Raw genomic sequence first — 23,493 nt, forward strand, 5'->3', positions numbered from 1 at the left:
AAAAATCTATTTAGGTGATTAAAATCTAAAGTTAATTGAAAATCTATTGCAAATTAATAATTCAAAATCCGTGTCATTATTTTAAGGCAAAAATTTATCAAGAAAATTTGAACTGGGATAGTTTTATGTAGTTTCGTATTTTCAATTTTGAATGGGCCGGTTTAATAATTAGACCATCTAATTAAATCATCATACTTATCTTGAAATTCAATTTTAGTCCTCACATAGTTTCGGTGCTTTTCGAAAATCTTAATGGCATTCGAAGTCTTCATCTTGATTTGGATTCAACCATATCTGTTTTTCTTTTTTTTTTTTCAGGTTTCATTTACACCAAATTTTCTCCATTATCCATTTGCAAATGAATAGTGAATCCCCCAGGAATATGCAAAACCTGTGAGGTTGATACAAAGTAATTAACAAATCTTGGTTTGCAGACAATTGATTGTAATCAGTTTCCAACTCTTTTCATTATCTTCTGAAAGCAACTTGCATCTTTTGAGGTTAACTGATGAAGAAGATACTCAAAAATACAAACAAGAAATTAAAAACAAAGGCAACAAGCAAGAGACATGCAAATTTAGAGTGCCCCTCTCTGTGTGAGGCTAATGGTCAATTTTGGAATTATTGTTGGAATAGTCAAAATTGATTTTTTGAAATTAACTACAAACGTGTGTACCTTGCTGTTCGGTAAATTAGTTTATTTGGCTTCAGCCCGACATATATTAATTTGGCACTTAAAAATTAAGAAAAAAAAAGAATCTTTTGGATTAAACGAACTTGGAAAGAAGCTACACTTGTAGACAAATTATATAGCCCCGAAAGACCTTGACTCCAAAAGAAATCTACTTCAATCTTTGAAAAATTTTGATACAAGTTCTAAATTTTCCACAAGATATCCCAAAATGTAATTTTCAAACAATTGTTGTTGGTGTTGTCTAGCTCGTTTTAGACGTTTAGGAATTGTTAGAACTTGTATAAGGACAATGACTTCTTGAGTCATGAATAAAAGACCATTTATGGATTAATAAAAGTCTGTGTGGCTCCAAAACCAATTTTTACTGATTATTTGATTATTTTTATTGCCAGAATGACACAAATTACAAATTTATAGAGTAGAAAATAATAAAACAAGAGTTGAAAAAAATTATAGTACTAGTTATTTTACAAGGGTAGTTCTGTCAATTTGATTGATGATTGATACAATAAACTAGAGGTGAAAAATTAAACAAATTTAAAATTTTGAAGTATTTTTTATAATAAAGCAAGCTTAGGGTGGATAACCGATAATTTTCCTGTCATTATTAACCAAATCCTCCAATTTTTATTTATTTATTTGGAAGCTACTCTACCAGGGCCCAGGGTTATTAGTAAATTTGTGATTGCTAATCACGAATAAAAGAGAAAAACAACAAAAAAAGCAATGTTATTGAGAATAATCAAAATATATATGTAGATTTAAACCAATCATATTCACAAACCAAATTCCCTCAAAAGCCTTAAAGGCCAGAGAAGACTTTGACTCACTATTGTGATTGAAAAACATGTGTGGCGATTAATGTACGGGAGGAGGATTTAACGCGGGAAGAAAAATAGAAGATGACTGAGTCTGCTCATGGTGTCCTTTTCCAGGGTTAAAATGTTTATATAAACTTTGTAAGAGCTTGCTGAATCCAATAGCTCAATCAACCGAAAAGTTAATTATAAGCATGGATCCGGCATCCTCCATTTTCAGATTGGCAACCCTTGTATGGGTTGCAATTTTTACATGCGATAACGCTGCTGGTAGAAGTGGTACATTTGTGACAGCATCTGCTTTGTCACCCATACAGTTAGAAAAGGAAGCTTTACTCAATACTGGCTGGTGGAACAGCAGCTTGTCGCCGGCCGACTACTCTTCGGATCACTGCAAGTGGACTGGCATCACTTGCAATTCAGCTGGAAGCATAATCGGGCTACATTTATCAAAGGATAATGTTAACTTCAATGGGCGGCTTAGCCACTTAAACTTCTCTTGCTTTCCGAACCTCGAAAGTCTCAGAATCCAGGCCTATTATGATGGTTTTACTGGAAGCATACCATCAGAAATTAGTGCTCTTTCAAAACTCCAACTGCTGGACTTGTCCTCGAACAGGCTTAGAGGTAACCTGCAAATTTAACTTCATTACCGCATGTTATTTGAGCAAAGATATTTAAATGGATAAGTTTGAGAGAATACTGACAAAAACAAAGGCAAACCAGGCCTATTTTATCATATTAATTGAAAAAAAAAATTAATTAACACGGTAAAAACACATTTCTACTATTGTTCTTATTAATATCAACGTTTAATTTCTTTAGTATTTTTTTTGTTATTTTCGTAAATGGATAACATAAATGTATGACAGGTACTATCCCTTCACAGATTGGGAATTTGAGGAATCTCGTCTATCTGAATGTATCTGATAACGTCCTTACTGGACCTGTTCCTTCAACTCTAGGCCGTTTAACCAATTTGAATTATATGAGCCTCTCTCGCAACCTGCTCGGTGGTCTACTACCTCAGGAAATTGGGAACCTGAAGAATTTGATCGAGTTGGATGTGGGCGATAACAGCCTAATTGGGCCTATTCCTTTAACTCTAAGTCGTTTAACCAGCTTGAAAAAGTTGAGCTCAAATCAGAACCAGCTCAATGGTCTGCTACCTCAGGAAATTGGGAATCTGAAGAATTTAATGTTGTTGGACGTGGGCAACAACGACATAATTGGGCCTATTCCTTCAACTCTAGGTCTTTTGTCCGATTTGAGCTATTTGGATCTTAGTTGTAACCAATTCAACAGCTCAATTCCAAATGAGCTCACCCGTTTAACTCAACTTTTTCATCTTGATCTTTCCTCAAATAAACTTTCTGGAAAAATTCCTTCACAGATAGCAAGTATGGAGATTTAACCTGTTTGGACCTATCAATAACAACATAAAGTTCAATTCCCGGTGAGATCACCAGTTATCTCGACTTGATTATCTAATCTTTCCGTAACAAACTTTCTGGCCGAGTACCGTATTCAAATAAACATCTCTCAGCATGCCTACGGTAAGACTTTATGCTAACAAGGGTTTATGCGGCAATATTCTTGATCTTCATTCATGCCATACAACCAAACCTGCCACTCTCTTTGTTGAAATTTTTCTTCCCCTCGCCATAGTCTTCTCAGTCATAGTCTTTGCATGCTTACTACTCATTAAACGTTACGAGAAACCCAAACTCAAGACAAGAGTAACCAATAGCATAGACGTATTTTCAATATGGAATTATGATGGTAGAATTGTCTTCGAGCATTTGATTGAAGCCACGGAAGATTTTGACAGTAAATATTGCATTGGTACCGGAGCCTATGGCAGCGTCTATAAGGCACAGCTTCCCAACGGCAGAGTATTTGCACTGAAAAAGCTTAACAGTCCAGAAACAGAGGAATTAGCTTTCATCAGGAGTTTCCGAAATGAGGCTCAAGTACTTTCTCAAGTGCTGCACCGTAATATTGTCAAACTATACGGTTTTTGCTTTAACAGAAAATGCATGTTTCTCATTTACGAGTACATGGAGAGAGGAAGCTTATTCTGCATTTTACACAATGATGATGAAGCCGTAGAGTTGGATTGGGCTAAGAGGGTGAACATTGTAAAAGCCATGGCACATGCTTTGGCATACTTGCATCATGACTGCTCACCATCAATTGTTCACCGCGACATATCCAGCAACAACATTCTACTTAACTCAAAATTGGAAGCATTTGTCGCTGACTTCGGCACCGCTAGGCTTCTACATGCTGATTCGTCCAATCAAACTCTTTTAGCAGGAACATATGGATATATTGCTCCAGGTTTACCCATATGATCTATTCTTCTCACGATCGATCCTTATTTACTTGGTGCAATTTTATTTTATTTTACTTTATATTGCATTCATATTCCATAACATCTCTTTTAAATAGCTAGCTTGCTGGCTGGCTACAGGAACTCACAAATACAATTCTCTCTTTTTTTAATGGAAGCTACATTCTACGATTACTTTGCCTCATATAAATCCTCTACTTTCTTTTTTTTCCTGTTCAGAACTTGCCTACACTATGGTTGTAACAGAGAAATGTGATGTTTATAGCTTTGGAGTAGTTACACTCGAGGTATTAATGGGAAAGCATCCAAGAGACCTTCTTTCATCATTATCATCATCATCTGATCCACAAATCATGCTGATTGATGTTTTAGACCAACGTCTTCCACCACCAGTTGATCAACAGGTTATTCAAGATATCCTTCTTGTCTCAACAATTTCATTTGCATGCTTGCAATTGAACCCAAAGTCTCGACCAACAATGCAATCCGTGTCTCAAAAACTTCTCATCACTCGCAAGACTCCATTGATGAAGCATGCTGCTATTCAGGATATTTCCATCTCAGAACTTAGAAAATAAGAAATGTATTTGATTGATCAATATGATTGCTAATCTTAAATGTATCTCATTGAGAGTATTTTGCAAAATTTGTTGAGGCTGAATTTTGGTTTTATGAAACCGTTACCTTTGTTGTAAAAAGATTAAAATAACTCTTCTAAAGCGAAATTGGTATTTCCAATCTAAAGTATTATCTTTATTGTTTTTGAGTGAATTGCATGTGTAAATAAGGTCAAAACATTTTGCTATTGTGCGTTGGAAAGCTTCTTCCATCCACATTATTCTAATAAACATTAGTTGCAATATCTGCCTTATCTTTCAACTGGACAAGTAAATAATCAAATCAATAATAATAATAATTGTAACTCATGAGTTCTCTCAACTGCAAATCAAAGTGGGAATATTTCCATGTTGTGGGATGACATGGACTTTTCTTCTCAACAAATTTTAAAAAATTCCAGATCCTCTTTTTGACTATTTAATTGAGTAGACTGCATATATAAATGTAGACAAAATTATTAGCCGTATTTCACAGAAGTTTCATTGCATGTGGTTTGCATTGGCGCATAAGAGTGATGAATTGATTTCATTTTTAATTCATGAATTTTAATATCCATAGAAACAGAAGATGCAACTTAAACTTAAGGATTTTTAATTTTAATTATATTTAGTACAAAAACTAGTTGAGGGAAATTGACTTTAAATAAGAAAAAAAAATCTATTTGGGTGGTTAAAATCTAAAGTCAATTGGAAATCTATTGCAAATTAATAATTCAAAATTCGCGTCATTAATTTTAGCAAAACATTCTCAGGAAAAATTGAAGTGGGATAGTTTTATCAAGTTTCACACTTTCAATTTCAAAGGGGACGGTTTAATAACTAGACTATCTAATTAAATCATCACACTTATCTTGAAATTCATTTTTTTCCTCAGACACTTTATATTAATCAACATATATAAAATTTTAATGGATACACGGTGCTTTTCCAAAATCTTAATGGCATTCGAAGTCTTTATCTTGATTTGAATTCAACCATAAATGTTTTTTTTTTAAGGTTTTATTTATACCAAATTTCTCCATTATCCATTCGCAAATGAATATTGAATCACCTGGGAATCAAACAAAACCAACACAAGAGATTTATTCAGCAGTCTAAAAGCTTCCAATTTTCTAGGATTCTCTCAAGTTAACAGGTCTTGAAAACTTGTGAGGTTGATTCAAAGAAATTAATTAACAAATCTTGGTTTGCACACAATTGATTGTAATCAGTTTCCAACTCTTTTCATTATCTCCTGAAAGTAACTTGCATCTGTTGAGGTTAAAGGACGAAGAAGATACTCAAAAATACTTTATTCGAGAGAGCAATAAATACAAAACAAAAGCAACAAACAAGAGACATGCAAATTTAGAATGCTCTCGCTATGTGAAGCTAATGGTCAATATTGGAATTATAATTCGAATAGTCGAAATTGATTATGTTTGGGAGAAATACGTCGACGAGACCAGGCATGATGAACAGATATCTGATGGTAGAGTTCTGCGAACCGGTGTGTCCCGTAAGAGCCTGGTATCCGGGGGAGCAAGAGCAGGAATATCCTGCTCATCCACGAGCACGTCATCCGCGAGGCCAATTTCCTGTAAGAAGCATAAAGCCATTTCTGCTGTATTCATGCTAAGTGTTGATTCGAGGAGACCCGGTCAATGACAGTTGGCGAGGCATGCTCTCCAATCCGAGAATCTAGGCACGATGGCCACGCAACCACCCACAACTACGGAAATGGGGAGTCCACGTTCGAGAGGTGGGAGGATAACGAGCGCGAATGGAGGGGAGACCCGAGCTCAGAAGTAGCCTATAAAAAAGTAGCCAACAAAGGTAAAAGGGTTAGCAATTTTGAGATTATAACAGAGATTAAGGAAATTCTAAAGAAGAGAAAACTACCAAAAAGCCATAAGATCTGTGGCAAGCGTTCCCAGAGCCTTCATATCTGACTTGAGCGTCGGAGGGTTTACGTCGGGAAAACAACCGGCGTGCTCTGACTTGTTTTTGTGGACGCAGGAATACTTGGAGAAGAAAGCATACGAGGAGAGATCCTGGTCGAGGTGAGGTTGATCGAACAGATATCCTGGTCGTAGGAAGAGCGTAACCAGAATCTCGCATTAACATTTTGGCGCCGTCTGTGAGGAGACTGAGCAAAAAGCTTCTGTTGATAGCAAGAAGAGGAGGGAAGCAACCGAAAAGCAATGGAGATAGGAGGAAGTAGTGCACAAGTGGGTGATATGAGGCTTAACGATTCCGTGACGCTGAGGGAGATAGCCAGTGAAGCACGAGAAAAAGCCATGTTCGACCGGATGGAACGGATGGAAAAGCAGATGGAGACCTTGACAACCATCCTGCATGAGCTGCGGAGCGAACAAAGGGTAACCCAGGAGGAAAGGGTGAGAGGTGGTGGAGTGGCACCAGGTCCCGATAGTACGAGGAGAAGTCAAACCACCGGGAGATTTGGTGGTGAGAGAGGTAACATACCTCTGCGGGGAGAATTTCATAGAGAGGAAGAACAATCCCCGGCAAGACAAATTTTCGACGAGGACAATGGGGTGGCGAATGCAGAGGAAACAGAGTTGAGGCAACACTTGCATGATGTAGAGCAAGAGCGGGATCAAGTTGCAGCACGTGACCCTGGTCATGCAATGCAGCTGGAGGAGGAAGTGCGCAGACTAGCGCAGATAATTGACCATATGCAAGGAATGAGCAGAGCTCCTGGTTGGAGGATAATGCTGGACGGAGAATCACCGCTCGCAGCAGAGATCATGAGGGCAGTTATTCCGAGAGATTTCCGCCTCCCAGACCTTAGATATTCGGGAAGAACTGATCCGCTGGTGCACATAGAGCGCTTCAACGACATAACTGGGGTACAAGGATTATCTAAATCCCAAAGGTGCAGGGTGTTCCCACTATCCCTTAAGGGACGTGCAAGAGAGTGGTACAGAAAACTTCCTCGGGGGAGTATTAAAACCTTCGAGCAGATGTGCCAAGAATTTGCAGAGCAGTTTAGTGGGGCAATGGCACCAGAAGATGACATGATGGAGCTGAAAAGCATGAAACAGGGGGAGCAAGAAACCCTTCGGGAATTCATCAAGAGGTTTCATCGTGCTGTCCTCAACTTGGGAGCCTTCAACCACCCTCAGGCGTTAAGAGGATTGAAAGAAGGGGTGAAGATAGGAAGGTTGTGGTACAACTTGAGAAGCCCAGTTATTCAGACGTATACGGCCGCGTACGAGCAGGCTAAGAGAGACATCGAGATTGAAGAGGAAAAGGCAGCACAGATTAAGACAGACCAGTTGGAAGGGTTGGGTAGGAAAGAGAAGAAAGCATTACCAGGGAATGGGCCGATCAGGAGAAGGGACCACCAGGCCTCGGGTAGTGGAGCAGGAGGTCGGGTAACTGCTTACTAGCCTCATCAGAGGCCACCACAGTATCAGCGCAGCAGGGCGCAACCTCCTCGTTCCCCAGCTAGGGAACCTTGGAGAAGGCATGATTCAGCATATGGTGGTCTTCATCAACACTCCCACGGTAGCAGAGGGAGCAGACCAGAAGTACTGCCACCGCCCCCAACGCAGAACGGAGTAAACAGAGAAAGAGCAGTGCACCTGATCGACCAGAACCAGGACTATGGGCGGTATAATTCCTTGAAGATGTCCTTGGATGAGGTGTATGAGGCCATAAAGGATCGAGGGTTGTTGTACCTCCCTGCCCCAATAACAAAGCTACCCAGCATGAGGGATAGGGGATGCTATTGTAAGTTCCATGGCACTCATGGCCACACCACAGCAGGTTGCAGGGATCTCAAGACCCAGGTTGAAGATTTGGTGAGAAATCAGTATCTGGACGAGTTTATAGATGGGATCTTCCCGATGGTAGCCTCGACAAGTGAAGGGGAGCAGAGTGACAGGAACTTGAGGCGCGAGCAGCCTACGGTAAAGGTGATAGCTGGGGGCCCAACATTGGCTGGAAATTCCAACAGGTCGAGGAAGAATTATGCTAGATACGCCATGACCAGCAAAGAGGTGTTCTTCAACACCCCAGCAGCCAAACGTGCAAGAGTCAGGCAAGTGCCAATCATGTGGATAGATGAGGATGAGGAAGGGATTTTATACCCTCACGAGGATGCTTTGGTCATCAAGGCCACTGTTGCTAGCAAGAAGTTTGACAGGATACTGGTTGACATAGGGAGCTCAGTTGACGTATTGTTTAAATCAACCCTGGAGGAGATGGGGATAGCAGACCTGAAGTTGGATTACACCAATACCTCTTGAAGGGGTTTGGAGGAGGAAAGCTCGTCCCTCTGGGCGTGATCGAGCTGCCTATCACGATTGGGAGTTCCCCGACAGAAAGGACAATGATACTGGACTTTGTAGTAGTGGATGAGGAAGGTCCTTACCAAATGATCCTAGGCCGGCCATTTCTGAGGATGAGCAAAGCGGTGCTGTCCAACCATTATCTGGCTCTCAAGTACCGGGTGAATGGGATAGTTGGAGTGGTACGAGGAGACTAGAGAATCGCAAGGAGCTGCTACTCCTCGGCAGCAAGGGAAGCAATGCAGATAACATCCCTTGATACCCGAGTGGAAAACAAGAATGGCAGATAAGAACCTGTTGAGGAGCTGGAGACAGTAAGCCTGGGACCAGAGAATCCGGGAAAGACGATCAGAATCGAGTCGAGACTTAAGGAAGAGCAGAAGTATGAGTTGGTGAAATGCTTACAGGCTTATGCAGATGTGTTTGCTTGGACACATGAAGACATGCTAGGGATTGATCCTGAGGTAGCATGCCATAAGCTGGCAATAAAGAAAGGTGCTCGAGCAGTAAGGCAGAAAAGGAGGTGCTTCAACCAGGAGAGGTATGAGGCTATAAATGGCGAGGTGGAGAAGCTCTTGAGAGCATGGTTCATTTGGGAAGTCAATTACCCTGAGTGGATATCGAATGTGGTGTTGGTAAAAAGGCAAATGGCAGGTGGAGGATGTGTGTGGATTTCACAGACCTTAATAAGGCGTGCCCAAAAGACAATTTTCCTTTACCAAAGATCGATCAGCTAGTAGATTCAACGGCTGGACACGGTCTGCTTAGCTTCATGGACGCGTTCTTGGGATACAACCAGATCCCCATGCACGAGCAAGATGAGGAGAGCACGGCTTTCATCACTAACCAGGGTTTGTTCTATTACAGGGTAATGCCATTTGGACTTAAAAACGCTAGGGCCACATACTAGAGGCTGGTGAACAAAGTCTTTAAGCTATTGATCGGGAGAACCATGGAGGTGTACGTGGACGACATGATAACCAAGTCGAAAATCCCGAAAGAACATGTCGGACACCTTGAGGAGACATTCGGGCTTTTGAGGAAGTATAAGATGAAGCTCAACCTGGAAAAATGTGCTTTTGGGGTCGAGTCGGGGAAGTTCTTCGGATTCATGGTGAGTCATCGGGGAATCGAAGCAAATCCCGAGAAGATCCAGGCGATCGTGCAGATGAGGTCTCCTCGTAGCCTGAAGGAGATGCAGAGCCTTACGGGGAGGTTGGCGGCATTGAGCCGGTTCATATCCAAGGCTACAGATAAGTGTCAGTCATTCTTTCAAGTGATAAGGAGGAGAAAGAAAACAGAGTGGACCCCGGAATGCAAGGAAGCTTTTCAGAACTTGAAGCAGTATTTACAGCAAGCCCCTCTGCTATCCACACCGAGGGATGGGGACAAGTTATTTTTGTATCTGGCGGTATCGGATCGGGCCGCCAGTTCTGTTCTGGTGAGAGAGGAAGAGGGAGTTCAATATTCGATATACTACACCAGCAAGACCCTGCTCGACGCTGAGACCAGATACCTACTGTTGGAGAAATGGGCACTTGCCCTTGTGGTTGCTGCTCGGAAGTTGAGGCCATATTTTCAGGCATTCCCAGTCTCGGTAATAACAAACCAGCCATTGCGTCAAACTCTGCACAAGCCAGATGCTTCTGGCCGGCTCGTCAAGTGGGCTATAGAGCTGAGCGAGTTCGATATAGACTACAAACCCCGAGCAGCGATAAAGGCTCAGGCAATGGCCGATTTCGTAGCAGAATTCACAGAGCCTGAAGTATGTCTTGACCAATGAGATGCAGCTACAGACAGTGGCGAAGCTCAAGTATGGCAAATGTCTGTAGATGGGTCATCAGGGGAGCAGGGATTGTATTGGAAGGCCCGGAGGGGGAGGAGATCTCTTATGCAGTAAAGTTAGAATTCGCAGCAACAAATAACCAGGCAGAGTATGAAGCCTTGATAGCAGGTTTGGAACTGGCTAAGGCCGTGAGAGCAGATAGAGTGAAGATCAGAACTGATTCCCAGCTGGTTGCGAATCATGTCAGTGAGAGATTCCAACCGAGAAAGGAGAAGATGGAGCAGTACCTGAAGATAGTCAGGCAGATGATGGGGAAATTCGAAGCGGTGGAGGTGGTACAAATCCCCATGGAGCAGAATAGTCGAGCAGATATTCTGGCCAGGATGGCAGCAGTAGCCGACCCAAAAATGCCAAAGTCAGTCCCACTGGAGGTGAAGTCCAGCCCAAGTATCGAGCATAATTTGGGGGTGCTGCGGATATAACAAAAATGCTCGTGGATGGACCCGATAATTTCATACCTCAGAGACGGGGTATTACCTCTAGATAAGCTGTGAGCTCAGAAGGTTAGAGCTCAGGCCTCGAGATACACGATGATTGATGGGGTACTGTATCGGCGAGGATATACACTACCTTTCCTTCGATGTTTGGATGAGGACAACGCAGATTACGTACTGAGAGAAGTACATGAAGGAATTTACGGGAATCATTCTGGTGGGAGGTCCTTGGCCCACAAGGTTCTAAGGTAGGGATATTTCTGGCCGACAATGCACCAGGATGCACAGGAGAAGACCAGGAGCTGTGTAAGCTGCCAGAGTTTTGCAAGTTTCTCCAACCAACCACCAGAGAAGCTCACCTCTATGGCCTCCCCTTGGCCATTTGCTTAATAGGGAATTGATCTGATCGGCCCGCTGCCAAAGGGACGAGGAGCAGAACGCATGCAATAGTTGCTATAGATTACTTCACGAAGTGGATAGAGGTCGAAGCCCTTAGCAGGATTACAGAGAAGAAAACGACAGACTTTGTGTGGAGAAACCTGGTTTGTCGATACGGGATCCCTTATGCCTTGGTAACGGATAATGGCAGGCAGTTCGATAATCACAGCTTCAGGGATTTCTGCCAGAACCTCGGGATAGAGCTGAAGTATTGCTCACCTGCTCACCTGCTCACCCTCAATCGAATGGACAAGTAGAAGCAGCCAACAAGACCATCAAGAGGCTTTGAAAACCAGGCTTGGAGCAAAAAAAGGGTGCATGGGTTGATGAGCTGTCAGGTGTTTTATGGGCATACAGGACAACCCACAAAATAGCAACTGGGGAGACACCGTTCGCCTTGGCTTTCGGACATGAAGCGGTCGTGCCAGCTGAGATAGGAACGACCACGCATCGAACAGATCATTTCAATGAGCAGGAGAACGACGAGCAGATATGTTTGAATCTTAATCTGCTAATGAAAAAGAGGGAGCAAGCAGCCGAGCGATCAGCCATTTACCAGCAGAGGGTTGCTCGGTATTATAACCAGAAGGTGAACATACGGCAGTTCAGGGTCGGAGATTGGGTGTTAAGGAGAGTGAATCAGAACACTAAAGACTCGACTCAAGGAGTGCTCGGTCTGAATTGGGAGAGGCCATATAGAGTCAAGCAACTAGTTGGACCAGGAGCTTACAAGCTGGTTCACATGGATGGCCACGAGGTGAAACGCCCATGGAACGTAGCACATCTCAGGAAATATTTCCAGTAAGAGTCGTTAATATTTTCAAGTTCTTTCTGTTCGTATTTGCTGTTATTTATTTTATGTCCAAACAATTTCGTGTAAGTTGAATCCTGCAATTAATGGAACGTCGAGGAATTTCATTCACTTGAAATTGTGAAAATTTTCTAAGGCATGCAAAGGCTCGCCAAGTCTCAAAGCCTGTTTATGGCGAAACAGAAGCCAAGCGTGCCAGGATCTGCTCGACCACGCGAAGGCGAGCAGAATCCCCAAGCATCGGAATATTTTCTAAGGAATGCAAAGGCTCGCCAAGTCTCAAAGCCTGTTTATGGCGAGACAGAAGCCAAGCGTGCCAGGATCTGCTCGACCACGCGAAGGCGAGCAGAATCCCCAAGCATCGGAATATTTTCTAAGGCATGCAAAGGCTCGCCAAGTCTCAAAGCCTATTTTATGGCGAGACAGAAGCCAAGCGTGCCAGGATCTGCTCGACCACGCGAAGGCGAGCAGAATCCCCAAGTATCGGAATATTTTCTGAGGCATGCAAAGGCTCGCCAAGTCTCAAAGCCTATTACGGCGAGACTAGAAGACAAGCGTGCCAGGTTCTGCTCGACCGCGCGAAGGTGAGAAGAATCCCCAAGCATCAAAAAATTGTCTAAGGCATGTGGCAAAACCATATGCCACGCCAGAACCTGCTCAACCAGACGAAGACGAGCAGAATAGCAAAAGAAAAATAACTCATGATTACAACACAAGAAAGTAATCAAATATTTTTATTAATTTGTTAATAATTAACAAAGGAGATAATCTTCACAAACATTGTTCATTACAATACAAGAAATATATCAAGAAGATGGCGGATCAGTAAGCCGAGCAGTATCGGCTGGCTGGACCTCCTCAGGTGCAGGGGGGTATCACTAGTTGCGTCCGGGGGGGTGCTCGCCTCGCCAACGTTAGCAGGGACTACACGAGGAGGAGAGTTTTCCTCCTCAATCACGATCGGCTCTACCCCTTCGGCATCTTCCTTGGCCGCCTCCTCGTCCATATGTTGAGCAACACCAGCTGCAAGGTCATCCATCTTCAGATCAGGGTGCTGCTTCCCGAGGACGGCCATGATGCAACGATAGGAATGCCGAAATCCCTGGTCGTACTGGTTGTCGGCCTCCCTCTCCAAGTTCTCGACCTGAGCTCGATGGGAATCGCGGAGAGATTCGAGCTGAGCCTCATACATAACCTTCTGCCTTTGCAGATCCTCCTTGACCTTAGTCAGCTCCTCCTCGAGGGTAATGGCTTTTGCTTGAGCAAGAGATTCTTGCTCTGTCAGCTTGAGATTCTCAACATTCAGCTCCCCTGCTTTCTTCTCGGCAACGTCAGCTCTGGTCGTCGCCGATTGAATATCTTCCTTCATCTTCCGGTCGTAGCGGCCAACCTTAACCTTGTAATAGGTGGTCATGCAGCTGAGGTGGAAAGCGCTATACTGCATGGTCCCCACCAGCTCCCCCAAGGTGCAGCCATCAAAGTCCTCCAGGTCCTTCTTGCTCACAAGTTTAGATAACTCATTAAGATAGAGGACCAAGTGTTCTGCCCCGCTGTCAGGTAAGCGAGATCGGGGCCTGACAGAAGGAGAAGAGGAAGCAGGATCCGTGGCTGCTCCACTAGTTTCCCCGACTTTGGCAGGAGCAGGAGGTAAAGTCTTCAAGGGAGAGACTTGCTGCACGATGTTGGCCCGCTTTGCAGAAGGGGCGTCCTTATTGTGGTCCCTCTTCATGGTTTGAGGTTGAGAACGTTTCCTGTTTAGAGCCCCAATCACAGCGTCCTCCATCTTATGGCCAGGGAGTACCAAGCGAGACTCGAGCAAGTTGTAAATAGTTATCAGCTCTCGACTCGGGCAGGAGTTGGCTAGTACAGCCTCGACCCGTTTGAGCTGATCAGGTTGGAGCGGGAAGTGAACACCCCAAGAACCTGCAACACAAACAAACATTTGATTAGAGACAAACCAGTAAAGTGCAAACAACTAGGTAGACAAGACATCTAATACGAGCAGGCAACCTGGGACCACGAAACGGGGTGGGACGCGGAAGTCCTGCCCATCAACCTGTGCAACTTGACCCCAGGGACCCCCTGCGAAAAAGAACTTCTTCTTCCAATTCCCACCACCACCAGTAGGAAGATTGGTTATGGGTTTCCTGGTCTTGGAACTTGATTGGAAGTAATACCAGCTGGCGTCTTTGGGGCTGCTTTTCAGCTGGTACAAGTGCTTCATCTCATCGACCGTGGGCTCGCTTTGGCAACATCTGTCCCACAGTATGAACAGACCAGAGAGCACTCTCCACCCGTTGGGGTTCAGCTGACCAGGAGCTAGGTTTAGCCCGTTAAGAATCCGGGCAAAGTAGGGTTGCAAGGGACACCTCAGCCCGTGCCTAAAACTCTCCAAAAATAAGGTAACATATCCCCTAGGAGGCCTGCTAGGGGTATCCTTCTTTCCTGGGACCTTAAGAAGTATTTCACCAGGAATGCTATACCTAAGCCGGAGGTCAGCGAGCTCGTCAAACGTGGTCGTGCACGTCATATAATCAATAGCGTAGTCCCGCGATAGGGCTCTACCTCCTACTGTACTCCGCCCTTCTGGTGGCAACGCTCCTGATGGGGACACCTCACCAGAATCATCTCCTCGACCCTCACTCAGGGTGTTCTCCGAGCCAGAAGACTCCTCTTCATCGTTATTTCCGCTCGAGGAGGTTGTTTGGGGGGACATCCTCCTAGCGCTAGTGCCAACACTAGATCTAATGGGCTCTAAGGGGATCCCGAGGTCAAAAGAAGGATCGGTTAGCAGACTAGGCAGGAAGTCCAACTCCTCCTCGTTAACCTCAAGGACCTTCTCTTTGCCTTTCGACATTCCCTAAGCTCTAACCACAACACCACCACCAACTACTACCCAAACAAAAGAGAAGAGAAATTATCTACAACTATCCGAGACCAAGGAGATAGAAGAAATACCTGAAGTAATGGTTTAGTCGGTGAAAGACAGAGATGGAGGACTTTATGCCGGAACTTTTTTGCCGGAGAGACAGAGACGGAGACAGAGTGAATGATGAATTTTCCGTTCGAGAGGATTTGGGTTTCCTAATAGGGACTGACTCTTGGGTTGCCATCATTTAACGGCACCAAATCCCAAGGGCCTCGTAACCGTTGGTTTGAAATTCGAATAGAGGGGCAGATTTCTGCCACATCACCTCGTCCGCAATTAAATGTAACATGACTCTTGGCAGCCTTTTCCAATCCCACGCGAGCAAGTACTGTCAAGTTTCTACTGCTGGTCCACAACATTACCCAACACCAGAAACTGGGGGACCGATGTTTGGGAGAAATACGTCGACGAGACCAAGCATGATGAGCATATATCTGATGGTAGAGTTCTGCGAACCGGTGTGTCCCGTAAGAGCCTGGTATCCGGGGGAGCAGGAGCAGGAATATCCTGCTCATCCACGAGCACGTCATCCGCGAGGCCAATTTCCTGTAAGAAGCATAAAGCCATTTCTGCTGTATTCCTGTTAAGTGTTGATTCGAGGAGACCCGGTCAATGACGATTGGCGAGGCATGCTCTCCAATCCGAGAATCTAGGCACGATGGCCACGCAACCACCCACAACTACGGAAATGGGGAGTCCACGTTCGAGAGGTGGGAGGATAACGAGCGCGAATGGAGGGGAGACCCGAGCTCAGAAGTAGCCTATAAAAAAGTAGCCAACAAAGGTAAAAAGGTTAGCAATTTTGAGATTATAACAGAGATTAAGGAAATTCTAAAGAAGAGAAAACTACCAAAAAGTCATAAGATCTGTGGCAACCGTTCCCAGAGCCTTCATATCTGACTTGAGCGTCGGAGGGTTTACGCCGGGAAAACAACCGGCGTGCTCTGACTTGTTTCTGTGGACGCAGGAATACTTGGAGAAGAAAGCATACGAGGAGAGATCCTGGTCGAGGTGAGGTTGATCGAGCAGATATCCTGGTGGTAGGAAGAGCGTAACCAGAATCTCGAATCAACAGATTATTTGAAATAAATTACAAAAGTGTGTAGTTTGTTGTCGGGTAAATTATTTTATTTGTTTTCAGCCCGAGATATATTAACTGAGCACTTAAAAATTAAGGGAAAAAAAAAAGAATATTATGGATTAAACGAACTTGGAAAGAAGCTACACTTATATAATATCCATCCTTAAAAAATAATAAACAAACAAATTATAAAGCCTGGAAAGATTTGACTCCAAAAGACAAAAGTAATCTACCTCAATCTTTGGAAAATTTTGATACAGGTTCTAAATTTTCCACAAGATACCCTAAAATGTAATTCTCAAACAATTGTTGTCGGTGGTTTCTAGCTCGTTCTAAACGTTTAGATTTTGTTAGAACTTGTATAAGGACAATGACTTAGAGTCATGAGGAGAAGACCATTTATTTATACATGAAATTATGGATTAATAAAAGTCTGTGCCGCTCCAAAACCAATTTTTATTGATTATTTGATTATTTTTATTGCCCGAATGACACAAAATACAAATTTATAGGGTACAAAATAACCGGAACAAAAGTTTAAAAAAAAAATTATAGTACCACTTATTTTACAAGGGTAATTCAATCTATTTGATAGATGATTGATACAAATTGTAAACTTAAGGTGAAAATTTAAACAAATTTAAGTTTTCAAAGTTTTTATTTTTATAAGGTAAACTTAAGGTGGATAATTAATAATTTTCCTTTTATTATTAATCCAAATCTTCCATTTTAACTGGCCAAGAAAAGTTATTTGGAAGTTACTCTAGCAGGCCCTGGGGCTGCTTGTAGATTTGTGATTGCTAATCACTAATAAAAAGAAAAAATAACCAAAAAAAAAATTATTGAGGATAATCAAATATGTAGATTTACACAAATCAAAATCCCACAAAAGTCTAAAGGCCCGAGAAGACTTTGACTCACTATTGTGATTGAAAAACGTGTGTGGTGCAATTATATTGCATTCATATTCCATAACGTCTCTTTTAAATAGCTAGCTTCCTGGCTGGCTACAGGAACTCACAAATACAATTCTCTCTTTTTTTAATGGAAGCTACATTCTATGATTACTTTGCCTCATATAAATCCTCCACTTTCTTTTTTTTCCCGTTCAGAACTTGCCTACACCATGGTTATGACAGAAAAATGTGATGTTTATAGCTTTGGAGTAGTGACACTTGAAGTATTAATGGGAAAGCATCCAAGGGACCTTCATTCGACATTATCATCATCATATGATCCAAAAATCATGCTGATTGATGTTTTAGACCAACGTCTTCCACCTCCAGTTGATCGAAAGGTTATTCAAGATATCCTTCTTGTTTCAACAATTTCATTTGCATGCTTGCAATCGAACCCAAAGTCTCGACCTACAATGCAGTCCGTATCTCAAGAATTTCTCATCACTCGCAAGACTCCATCGGTAAAGCATGCTGCTATTCAAGATATTTCCATCTCACAACTTAGAAACTAATAGAGGATGTATTTGATTGATCAATATGATTGCTAATCTTAAATGTATTTCATTGATAGTATTTTGTAAAACTTTGGTGAGGGTGAATTTTGGTTTCATGAAACCGTTACCTTTCTTGATTAAAAATGAAAGTAACGCTTCTAAAGTGAAGTTGGTGCTTCCAATCTAAACGATTACATCTTTAATTATTTTTTCTGTGCGAATTGCATGTGCAAATAAGGTCAGCAAGTTTTGCTACTGTGTTAGGAAATCTTCTTCCACTCACGTTGTTTTTATAAATTAATATCGTTTGCAATATCTGCCTCTCGTTTTTAATATTATATATGACACAATAATTATGGTATTAACCATATAGGTTCTCAATAATATTTAAATAAAAAATATTAAATGGGTGAAAATTAAAACAAAATCTAATTTAAAGATATGTTAATCATGCTTTTATCAATCGTGTGCTAAATTAGTGTTTTAGTTTGGTCGAACTTGTGCCGCCCAAATTTTTCGCGATAAAAAACACGATAAACAATTCAACCTAAAGTCCTAAACTACTACAACAGGGTCTTTGTAAAATATATTATCACTTATGCCCCTTCATTTAAATTTTTGTAAACATTAGGAACCTTCGTGCTATTATCTCAAAATAAATCAGGTTCTTCAAGCCCATAAATACCAAGTGTCATTCACACTCTACTCATATTACAAAACCAAAACAAGATATAATTCGGGGGGGGAAAAAAAAATCATATCACAAAATCAAAGTCTCTCACACTCTTAAGTTCTAATACAGAGATGGCGCAAGTTAGTATTTGCAGAGCTGTGGCTTTGATTCTCTTCATTGCAGCGCTTCTCTCAATGACAGCTGTCGTCAGTGCACAGGATGTCGACCTGGCGCCGTCGCCGAGCATGGACGCCGGAGCTGCGTTCCCGGTGACTGTTTCCGCTGGCTTTGTTTGCTCCTTACTCTTCTTCTCAGTCATTACTCTACTATTGCAGTAATAGGTTCTTGAGAGACTTGAGAGACTCAGATTTTATATTTTATTATTATTATTAGGATATTTATTACTTTTGAAATTTTTGGGTATTTTTTTAATTGCTATTTGGTGGGAGTGCCGAGTGCATGTGTTTGAGTTGCTGTGAGTGAGAATATTAGTTTTAATAATTCGATTATTTTTCCTCTAATCTTTGGTTAGGGTTGTATTTTCTTTTTAATTTTTTACGGTCTTGATATTATATTTTATTTTAATTATAAAAATTGGAATTATTATTTATCATTTTGCATCTCTCTTTAAGTATATTTATCAGTTGGCTATTATAAGTATTGTTAATTTTAAGTATATTTAGTACAAAAACTAGCTGAAGGAAATTGACTTTAAACAAGAAAAAAAAAATCTATGTAGGTGGTTAAAATCTAAAAGTTAATTGAAAATCTATTGCAAATTAATAATTCAAAATCCGTGTCATTATTTTAAGGCAAAAATTTCTCAATAAAAATTGAACTGGGATAGTTTTATGTAGGTTCGGTTTAATAATTAGACCATCTACTTTCATCATACTTATCTTGAAATTCAAATCTTTCCTTGCATACTTTTTGTGCTTTTTCCAAAATCTGATTTGGATTCAACCATATCTGTTTTTTCTTTTTCTTTTTTTTTTCAAGTGTCATTTACACCAAATTTTTTCTATTATGTTAGGAAATTTATGGGTGAAGCAGACACGCAGCTAAAATGAAATTGGAAAAAAATAAAGAATAAGTACAAAAGAGGACACCAGAAATTACGTGGTTCGGTTTTTAGCCTACGTCCACGGGCGAAGACAGAAGGAAATATTTCACTAGTGAAATAAGAATTATAAGTATTGTAATATTTTAGCTCATACCCAATCTCTCACTCACTAATTACACAAGAGTATTAAAAACTCTTAATCTCTCACACAACTCTTTCTCTTTTACAAAACAGAGAAGAAACTTAAGAAAAATGAAATTAATAAAATGAGGAGGGAGCTTCTCTATTTATAGCCAAAGTTTTGGCTACTGTTCATTTAATATATAATAATTATTATTATTTTATTAATTTTTCTTTTCTTTTTCCTTCTTCGGCCCAGCATCTCTTTTTTTTTTTTTTCTTCTTTGGGCGACACCAAATCCTTCAACATTTTCTTTGGGCGGCTGTCAAAGAAAATTTACAAATGTGTTCTCAATTGTCCCTAAATTAATAAAATAGAAGACGACTATGAGTCTGCTCATGGTGTCCTTTTCCAGGGTTAAAATGTTTATATAAACTTTGTAAGAGCTTGCTGAATCCAATAGCTCAATCAACCGAAAAGTTTTAAGCATGGATCCGGCATCCTCCATTTTCAGATTCGCGGCCCTCGTATGGGTTGTAATATTTACATGCGATAACGTTGCTGTTAGAACTGGTACATTTGTCACAGCATCTGCTTTGTCACCCATAGAGTGAGAAACGAATGCTTTATTCGATACTGGCTGGTGGACGGCCAACTACTCTTCGGATCATTGCGAGTGGATTGGCATCACTTGCAATTCAGCTGGAAGCATAATCGGGCTAAACTTATCATGGTATGATGTTGACCTCAATGCGCAGGCACAGCTTAGCCAATTAAACTTTTCTTGCTTTCCGAACCTCGAAAGTCTCAGAATCCAGGCCTATTATTATAGTTTTACTGAAAGCATACCATCAGATATTAGTGCTCTTTCAAAACTCCAACTGCTGGACTTGTCCTTGAACAGGCTTTCAGGTAACCTACAAAATTAACTTCATTACCGCATACTATTTAAGCATGATATTTAGATGGAAAATTTTGACATAATAATGAGAAATACAAAGGTGAAACTTGGTCCATCTTGCCATATTAAATGAAAAAAAATAACAATAATTAACACAATAAATGCATCTGTTTACCATTATTCTTATTAAAGGGCTCATAGCGTTCAATTTCTTTAGAATTTTTTTCATTATTTTCGTAAACTAACAACATAAACGTATAGCAGGTACTATTCCTTCAAATATTGGGAATTTGAGAAATCTCGTTCATCTTGATCTAGGTAATAACAACCTTATTGGGCCGATACCTTCAACTCTAGGTCGTTTGACCAATTTGAAGTGTTTGGATCTTAGTTTTAACCAATTCAACAACTCAATTCCAAATGAGCTCAGCCAGCTAACTAAAATTTTTCATCTTGATCTTTCCTCTAACAAACTTTCTGGAAAAATTCCTCTAGAGGTGGCAAGTATGAAGAATCTAACCTGGTTGGATATATCAAATAACAAGACAGAAGGTTCAATTCCCGGTGAGCTCACCGAGTTATCTCGACTTGATTGCCTCAGTCTTTCCGCTAACAAACTTTCTGGCCCAGTACCATTTTCAAATAAACAACTCTCGAGCATGTATATAGAAAGACTCTCTCCTAACAAGGGTTTATGCGGCAATTTTAGTGCTCTTCCTTCATGCGATACAACCAAACCTGCCACTCTCTTTGTTGAAATTTTTCTTCCCCTCGCCGTAGTCCCCCCAGTTATAGTCTTGGCATGCTTACTAGCCGTCAAACGTAAGTACAAGAAACCAAAACTCAAGGCAAAAGCAACCAATAGCATGGATGTATTTTCAATATGGAATTATGATGGTAGAATTGTCTACGAGGATCTGATTGAAGCCACGGAAGGTTTTGACATTAAGTACTGTGTTGGTACTGGAGGGTATGGCAGCGTCTACAAGGCACAGCTTCCCAACGGCAAAGTATTTGCACTGAAAAAGCTTCACACTTCAGAAACAGAGGAATTGACATTCATCAAGAGTTTCCGAAACGAGGCTCAAGTGCTTTCTCAAGTACTGCACCGTGATATTGTCAAATTATACGGTTTTTGCTTGCACAGAAAATGCATGTTTCTCATTTATGAGTACATGGAGGGAGGAAGCTTGTTCTGCAATTTACACAATGATGATGAAGCTGTGGAGTTGGATTGGGCTCAAAGGGTGAACATCGTAAAAGCTATTGCACATGCTTTGGCCTACTTGCATCATGACTGCTCACCATCAATTATTCACCGCGACATATCAAGCAACAATATTCTACTTAACTCAAAATTAGAGGCATTTGTTGCTGACTTTGGCACTGCCAGGCTTCTATATGCTGATTCGTCCAATCAAACTCTTTTAGCAGGAACATACGGATATATAGCTCCAGGTTTACCCTTATGATATCTATTCTTCTCATGATCGATCCTTTATTTGGTTCAATTTTATTTTTCCTTTGCAGTCATATCAGTAACATCTCTCTTAAATAGATAGCCAGCTGGCTAGAGAAACTCACAAATGGAATTATCTCCTTTATTAGTGGGAAGCTACATTCTATGATTACTTTGCCTCGTATAAATCTTCTTTTTTTTTTCTGGCAGAACTTGCCTACACCATGGCTATGACGGAGAAATGTGATGTTTATAGCTTTGGAGTAGTGACACTTGAGGTATTAATGGGAAAGCATCCAAGGGACCTTCTTTCATCATTATCATCATCATCTGATCCAAAAAGCATGCTGATCGATGTTTTAGACCAACGTCTTCCACCTCCAGTTGATCAAAAAGTTATTCAAGATATCCTTCTTTTTTCAACAATTTCATTTGCATGCTTGCAATCGAACCCAAAGTCTCGACCCACAATGCAATCCGTGTCTCAAGAATTTCTCATCACTCTCTGAGACTCCATTGGTAAAGCATGCTGCTATTCAAGATATTTCCATCTCAGAACTTAGAAACTAATAAAGGATGTATTGATTGATCAATATGATTGCTAATCTTAAATGTATTTCGTTGATAGTACTTTGTAAAACTTTGGTGGGGGTGAATTTTGGTTTCATGAAACCAAAACCTTTCTTGAATAAAGATGAAAATAACTCTTCTAGAGTGAAATTGGTGCTTCGAATCTAAACTAATACATCCTTAATTATTGTTTCTGAGTGAATTGCATGTGCAAATAAGGTCAAAAAGTTTTGCTATTGTGCTTGGGAAATCTTCTTTCAAATGGACAAATAAATAATCATAACAATAGCAATAATTATTGTAACCCATGAGTTCTGTTAACTATAAATCAAAGTGGGAATATTTCAATATTGTGGTATGACATGGGCTTTTCTTCCCAACCAAATTTTAAAAAAATTTAGATTCTTTATTTGACTATTTAATTATGTAGACTCATATATAAAGGGAGATTGTCAATTTTCTTCATATTGTAATCAATATATACCATTTGTCTTTTTACTGTTTTTATAATAATCAATAATCCCTTGACAACATAACTTTATAATATTACCCTTATTTTCAAATACAATTTTATTCATATTTATTATAAATTAAATAAATCACATGAATTGAAATTAAAATAAAAAATTAAGTATAAAAAATAAAAATATATATATTTTGATGTAAAAAATTAATAATAAAATATTTTTCTTGTACTTTTTACATTTAATTTTAAAATATTTTAAATTATTTATTATAAGAAAATGTTTACAAAATAAAAAAGTACAAGAAAACTTTTATTATTTATTTTTTTGTTCAAATCAGAACATATATTTCTTATTTTTAATACTTAATTTTTTATTTAGTTTTTATTCATATGATTTATTTAATTTATAATAAATATAAATAAAAGTGTATTTGAAAATAGGAGTAATATTATAAATTTATGTTG

General features: G+C 40.4%; 3 protein-coding genes across 3 annotated transcripts; all 3 read left to right on the forward strand.

Moving 5' to 3' along the window:
* The first annotated feature begins 1,706 nt into the window (after window positions 1-1,706).
* On the forward strand, window positions 1,707-2,926 carry LOC18052936 (probable leucine-rich repeat receptor-like protein kinase At1g35710). The gene is made up of 2 exons (XM_024190686.1): window positions 1,707-2,139; window positions 2,385-2,926. The coding sequence occupies exons 1-2, from the start codon at window positions 1,707-1,709 to the stop codon at window positions 2,924-2,926; spliced, it is 975 nt and encodes a 324-aa protein (XP_024046454.1).
* A 59-nt stretch (window positions 2,927-2,985) lies between these two features.
* Window positions 2,986-17,793, forward strand: LOC18052937 (MDIS1-interacting receptor like kinase 2). Its single transcript, XM_024190687.1, has 2 exons — window positions 2,986-3,855; window positions 17,435-17,793. Exons 1-2 carry the CDS (start codon window positions 3,060-3,062, stop codon window positions 17,791-17,793), a joined length of 1,155 nt encoding a protein of 384 aa, XP_024046455.1. The 5' UTR covers window positions 2,986-3,059.
* A 786-nt stretch (window positions 17,794-18,579) lies between these two features.
* On the forward strand, window positions 18,580-22,501 carry LOC18052938 (MDIS1-interacting receptor like kinase 2). Its single transcript, XM_024190688.1, has 4 exons — window positions 18,580-18,717; window positions 20,391-20,544; window positions 20,798-21,991; window positions 22,203-22,501. The coding sequence occupies exons 1-4, from the start codon at window positions 18,580-18,582 to the stop codon at window positions 22,499-22,501; spliced, it is 1,785 nt and encodes a 594-aa protein (XP_024046456.1).
* Window positions 22,502-23,493: the final 992 nt, after the last annotated feature.

Source organism: Citrus clementina, unplaced genomic scaffold (genome assembly GCF_000493195.1).
Source record: "Citrus clementina cultivar Clemenules unplaced genomic scaffold, Citrus_clementina_v1.0 scaffold_2, whole genome shotgun sequence".
Taxonomy (NCBI): domain Eukaryota; kingdom Viridiplantae; phylum Streptophyta; class Magnoliopsida; order Sapindales; family Rutaceae; genus Citrus; species Citrus x clementina.

What these genes read in the sequence shown, in the direction of transcription:
- LOC18052936 (XM_024190686.1), top strand. Translation starts at nt 1,707, where the DNA reads ATGGATCCGGCATCCTCCATTTTCAGATTGGCAACCCTTGTATGGGTT. An exon ending in GTCCTCGAACAGGCTTAGAG is followed by an intron (nt 2,140 to 2,384) that starts GTAACCTGCAAA and finishes AATGTATGACAG; the next exon opens with GTACTATCCCTTCACAGATT.
- LOC18052937 (XM_024190687.1), top strand. Translation starts at nt 3,060, where the DNA reads ATGCCTACGGTAAGACTTTATGCTAACAAGGGTTTATGCGGCAATATT. An exon ending in ATATGGATATATTGCTCCAG is followed by an intron (nt 3,856 to 17,434) that starts GTTTACCCATAT and finishes TTTCCCGTTCAG; the next exon opens with AACTTGCCTACACCATGGTT.
- LOC18052938 (XM_024190688.1), top strand. Translation starts at nt 18,580, where the DNA reads ATGGCGCAAGTTAGTATTTGCAGAGCTGTGGCTTTGATTCTCTTCATT. An exon ending in GTCCTTGAACAGGCTTTCAG is followed by an intron (nt 20,545 to 20,797) that starts GTAACCTACAAA and finishes AACGTATAGCAG; the next exon opens with GTACTATTCCTTCAAATATT. An exon ending in ATACGGATATATAGCTCCAG is followed by an intron (nt 21,992 to 22,202) that starts GTTTACCCTTAT and finishes TTTTTCTGGCAG; the next exon opens with AACTTGCCTACACCATGGCT.